At 41.7% G+C, this 5,900-nt stretch overlaps 1 protein-coding gene across 1 annotated transcript; it reads right to left on the bottom strand.

The window, feature by feature from the left end:
- Positions 1–259: 259 nt before the first annotated feature.
- gja3 (gap junction protein, alpha 3) lies at positions 260–4,287 on the bottom strand. Its single transcript, XM_067409492.1, has 3 exons — positions 4,010–4,287; positions 3,210–3,273; positions 260–2,157 (listed from the first exon to the last, which is right to left on the bottom strand). The coding sequence occupies exon 3, from the start codon at positions 2,120–2,122 to the stop codon at positions 803–805; it is 1,320 nt and encodes a 439-aa protein (XP_067265593.1). The 5' UTR covers positions 2,123–2,157; positions 3,210–3,273; positions 4,010–4,287; the 3' UTR covers positions 260–802.
- Positions 4,288–5,900: the final 1,613 nt, after the last annotated feature.

The raw sequence follows: 5,900 nt of genomic DNA, 5'->3' as shown, positions 1-5,900 counted from the left end.
TATCTAAATATGTCACTTGCCTCAGTATATGTTCATTTTTTCATGTATGGATGACCTTTTCTCTGTTATGCATTAAGGTTTGCCACTTTCATCAGGCAATGTGCTTTTTACTTCTTTTTTTTCTTCCCCAACACTTTGATTTCTCTTTAGAGTGAGGAAATGTAGAGACAGATGCTGGAACAACAAAGAGAACTTGGGAAAAAAAAAAAAAAAAAAAAAAAACCTTTAACTACTTTTTTCAATTACTTTTCTCATTTTTTGCCTGTTCTATTCCAGGTTTAAAAAATAAATAAAACAAAATAAAAATATAGTACATGATAATACATGAGAGTCGTGTCATTGTCTGCTAGGTATTTATGTTGTATTTAAAATGTAGTTTTGTTGTTTGTAACCTGTATTATTGCACTGCAAACATTTTATGTTTGGTGCCTTTGTTATATCATGAGACTTACGCTGCCTTCACATGCTCTCGGAATTATCGTAAATATGAGTTTCCTACTTTAAGGCCTTGTCTGACTAATTTAGGTGCCGTTTTTCAGTGAATCACTCCAGATTCAGGTAAAACATAACGTGCATCAGGTGGGCTGCTCCATTCAACTACTGCATTACACTAACCAGCATTTAGCAGCCATCTTTCATAATCCCATAAGAGATGAATGAGCTCTTTGCGATTTTACATCGCTCGCTTTAAGAATGGAATGAACTTTTCCATTCCAGCAATCTGCCTCTCACTTCCTCTTGTTTTTGGAGTATTTCTTTGTGTTTCTGTCCACAAAAACTTGCGTTTCGGAGTGGCGAGCCACTACACCGCCAGATCGTTGGGCCTCGCTCTCACGCTGCTGGCTTTACTAGCCCTGCTCAGTCGTCGAGCGTCAGTGAAAATGACGGGCGGCTCGTGCATCTCCACCGTGGTGGTGACGTGCCCCTCCTCCGGCCCAGAGCTCAAACCGCCGCCAGCAGAGGTGGGGGTGTCAGCGAGCTGAGCGGCGTCTTTGGCTTGCCGCCCATTATTGGAAGAGCGAGACGAGGAGGAGGAGGAAGGGGAGGGGGAGGCGGCGTTCATCTCCCGAGTCTGCTGCTCGGTGGCCAGGTTGGCCCAGTTCTGCTCGGCAGCCAGCCTGTGGTTGTTGTTGCTGATGTAAAAAGGCGAGGACTCCTCGAGCTCCTCGCGCAGAGGGTCCATCTTGAACTCGGCCGTGGAGGGCGCCGACACGGGCTGGAGGAACACGCCGCCGCCCACTGCCACCTCCGTGTAGTCTGGCGGGTAGCTGAGGGTAGGAGGCGCAGTTCTGGGAGACTCGGGCTCCGCTTCGTTCGCGTCGGGCAGCGACTCGCGCTCGGGGGCGAACTCGTTGGTCATGCCCTGTTTGACCTTCTTCCATCCGAGGTGATAGATTTCTAACAAATTCAGCAAAAGGGACACGCAAGCCACCACAAGCATAAATATGATGAAGATGGTCTTTTCCGTGGGCCGGGAAATGAAGCAGTCCACCGTGTTGGGGCAGGGCCACCGTGCACACTTATACAGGGGCCGCAACTGGAAACCATAGAGGAAATACTGACCTAAAATGAACCCCACTTCAAACAGGGTCTTGAAAATGATGTTGAACACATAGGTGCGCAACAAGGCACCTCTAATGCGGATTTTGCCGTGTTCGTCTCTGATTGGCGGCTTCTCCTTTTTGCCACCGCCGCCGCCGCCCCCACCCCGTCCACCAGCCTCCCCTCCCCCTCCATTTCTATACAGGAGTTCTTTCTCCTCCTGGAGCCGGCTGGCCTTTCGCAGCTCCTCCTCGCGCTCTTTCCGCTTCTCCTCCATACGAACAATGTGCAGGACGTGGCCCAGGTAGATGAGCGTCGGCGTGGACACGAAGATGATTTGGAGCACCCAGAAGCGGATGTGGGAGATGGGGAAGGCCTCGTCGTAGCAGACGTTCTCGCAACCGGGCTGCTGCGTGTTGCAGGTGAAGTCCGACTGCTCATCGCCCCAGACCTCCTCGGCCGCCGCTCCCAACACTAGAATCCTAAAAATGAAGAGTACCGTCAGCCAGACTTTGCCGATCACAGTCGAGTGTTCCTGTGCATTCTCCAAGAGCCGCCCAAGAAAGCTCCAGTCACCCATGCTTCACGATTTCTAGCCTAGAGAGAAAGTACAGTCTGCAGCCAAGAGCGAGAGAGAGAGAGAGAGAGAGAGAGAGTGGAGAGTCAGGTGAGAAAAAGGGTTAAGAGGGGAACAGAGAGGATTCATCAGAACTAGTTAACAAAATAACATGTTACACTCTACATGAGATGGTTTGGATCTTCTCGGTCTGTCTAGGCCTGTGCCGTGAAGGTATGTTCAAACAGGCACAACTAAAGGTATATTAACCTATAAAAAACACGCTCAGCTCTCGTGAACTCACACAGCATTTCACGGTTCTGCATAAGATCCGAACTGTAAGCCCTGATGAAGCACTCGCCAATACCTCGCACTAATTTATCAAATGATGTTTAGGAAAATCGAGCAAATCAGCCTTGTCAATGATGATAGTAAAAATATCACATTGACAAAAACGTTTGACATAAACTTATGGATTTCGTGACCCCTCGCTATTCAACTCTCTAACCGGCTGCTGTGAACCTGGCATGCACAGTGTAAGCAAACTCTCTATGGCTCGCTTTCTCTCCAGCCACTGACACACACACACTCGTACACACACTTTTTCACCACAATCAAACACAGTCTCTTTCTCTCTCACCTGTTCGCTTCACTGCCCAGCAGGCATGTGCTGAGATCGACATTATAATGTTCAAAAACAGTTGAAAGCGTTGACTGGACAGTGATGTGTGAAGGGCCCTGATAGAGCCAATTTCACGACATCAAGGGGGAAAATACAGTGAAATATGGAGACATGGCACTGCCAATATCAGGCCACTTTATAGGTGTGAATCTATAATACACTTGTATAATATAATTAATTGCCAGCTAAAACTGTGCAATTCATGAATTCACCCTCTCAGTGATTTGAAAAATGGATTAATCCAGAAATGAGTGTCATGATATATAACCTAAGGATTTTGATCAACTCAGATTCATCTTTATCATAATAAGCACAAATAAACAGTAAGATTTATCGGAACAAGGGTGAGATAGTATTGCCACTTGTAAACAAAGACCCCCAAAATAGCAAAAGACATACAACAGGCAGAAAAACATTAATTTTACTTACTAAAATGATGTTGTATTGAGGGCGGCAAATCCATCGACTAAGGTTCTATATCAAGTCTATGACCCTGAAAGAGAAGGTGCAAGTTACATAATAATAATAAAACATTTGTTTATTAATTTATTTTACATTAAACTTTAATTAATTTTTATGTGTATGTATATATATATATATATATATATATATATATATATATATATATATATATATATATATATACATATACATATACATATATATACATAACTTTACAAATATAATTTTTATTACTTTTACAAAATTATTTCATTTATTAAGATTATTTTAAAATCTTTATACTAGTTCCATAGATAATAACAATTTAAGCCAGTCCAGTGATTGATGGTCTTATATGGCTATTTTTTATAAAATACCGTAAAAATCTTTTGGTTCTTAAGGTAGCTATTATTACAGTTATTAAAGTGACTAGTTTATAATTATCCCTAATATTTATCGTCTTTGATCTATCAGCTAAGCATTTAATTACAAACTGCTGCTGTTTTATTATAATTAACGGGTGATAGTAATTATTATCCTCTGTTCTCACTGTACATTCAGGTCAGAGAGAGGCAGATTTTCTATTTTTTTGCACTGATTATGCGCTCATACCGTTCATCTCAAACAGATGTTTTCTTGAAATGTGTCTAAATGATGTTAGCTGTTAGTAGGCAGAAACCCTCCACACTGGAGTCAAAGTTGATGGCCTATCAGCTAGCGAAAAGTCTCATTAATTAATATGGGATGTAAAATCAGAAAAGATTCCGTACACCTAACTTAAAGCATACCTTGACTGAAGTAGGCAAACTTATCTAAAGAAATCAATATCCAGCGGCCACTGGTGCCACAGTTTGAGTGCGATGAAAGCATACAGACCTCCCAAAGGCAGCAGGAGCCCTCCCCGCTCCCCCCGTTCCCAAATCCTGGCAGCACTGCCAGCTTACCAAACTCTTTTGAAAGTGGCCGGCCAACTTATTCATTCACAAAAGTTCTTCACACATAGACCCGAGGCCAAACTCTCGTAGAACATCTAGTTTTTCATGGCAAATCGAGTGTGGAGACGGGGTCTCACCAAGCGCAGCTGTCTCCCGTTCCCAGCCATCGCTACTGTCACTTTGAGTGGTCATGCAGGAGTGCTGCGTTCAGAAAGTCATCGGCCAGTCAGCGCGCACGCCACGCCCCTGTCAACTGGGGTAAACTCATCGCCCCAACTTAACTAAACTCAGACACACAATATTTTACACACATCTATACGATGAAGACAGATGCTTTATTTTACTTTATACCACATGTCATAAAATAATGATAATAAAAACGATTAATCTAAACATAATAATGATGATGATAATTATAAAAAAGTGATTAGGCCTATTATTGTGTGAAATAAAAACAAAAAAGGGACGTTTTACTTTTTGTATCACTCCGCGTTCAATACAGGCCGTGCGTTGATTCTGCGGAACTATTTTCTTCGGCGGAGTAAAATATAGGGTAAAATGAGGAAGATGCCCCCTTAAGAACAATGTGAATTTACTTTTAGACTGTAACATATTTAGAAATACGTGTAGCATGTGCAGGATGATCATGCATCAGCTAATGTGTTATTATAGGCAACAAATAGAAACATTTGCTAATTAAGTTATTGCATATACCATGTCAAATATCAAAAGAGGGGTAAGATGGCCCCCTACCTGGGGTAACAAGCCCTCACCCACCCCCCACACACACTTTACAGAATCTATTAATGACTTTTGATGTAAATCTTAAAAATGCTGGGTTAAAAACAACTCAAGTTGGGTTAAATATGGACAAATACAGCAGGTTAAGTTAAAGGGCACCTATTATGCCCTCTTTCACAAGATGTAATACAAGTCTCTGGTCTGGTAAAGTTTCAGCTTAAAATACCCCACAGATTTGCCCCTATTTGGGGGTAAGCAAAAACATGCCTTTTACTATATTACTATATTGCTAGCTAAAAATATAAATCCAAAATTGGTTGAAAAAAATGGCTGGGTGAAAACAACCCAATCCCTGGGTTTGTCCATTTAGAGTGTAATATATATATATATATATAATCACTATTTTCCAGGGACACAAAATTAGATCAGTTAACCTCAAAACTGTTTTGACTGATTAAATCCCACAAATGTTGATATTCAGATGAAATGACAATTAAAAATAGGGTAGCTATTCATCAAAAGTGCTGACACAGGGCCTGCAATTTTGTGCCATCTATGGTCAGGAGAAAAGATTAAGGTGGGGTGTGGGAGGGTCATCTTGCCCCAGGGAGCATATTACCCCATGTTACCCTAATTAATCATAATCAAAAATGTACAATGTACTGCACTATTGCTCATGTGATTGATTTAGGCTACTAGGCTGCAAGGTCAGGAGTGTAGAAGTTGATAACAAAAAAATTAATTAGGATATTACATTATTAATGAAAGCAATCACTAAAAGCTGGTTTGTGGCTGTAAAATGGCTAAAAGTTACAAATTAGTCATAAATTCTGGAATTTTTGTTTGCATGGTAATGTATCCAGTCATGCAGCAGGCCTTGCCTAAAGTAGAATGGAAATGCACCGCCCTCCATTGGTTTTCCTGGGAGAACCCACCAGTGGGATTCAAAATACTGACAAACACATCAAACATTTAAAACGTTTTTTTATTAAGATATTCATAT

The sequence above is a fragment of the Chanodichthys erythropterus genome, chromosome 14 (assembly GCF_024489055.1).
Source record: "Chanodichthys erythropterus isolate Z2021 chromosome 14, ASM2448905v1, whole genome shotgun sequence".
NCBI lineage: Eukaryota > Metazoa > Chordata > Actinopteri > Cypriniformes > Xenocyprididae > Chanodichthys > Chanodichthys erythropterus.
Note: the sequence above shows the minus strand (reverse complement) of the source record. Positions and strands in the feature narration are given on the sequence as shown.

What these genes read in the sequence shown, in the direction of transcription:
- gja3 (XM_067409492.1), bottom strand. Translation starts at nt 2,122, where the DNA reads ATGGGTGACTGGAGCTTTCTTGGGCGGCTCTTGGAGAATGCACAGGAA.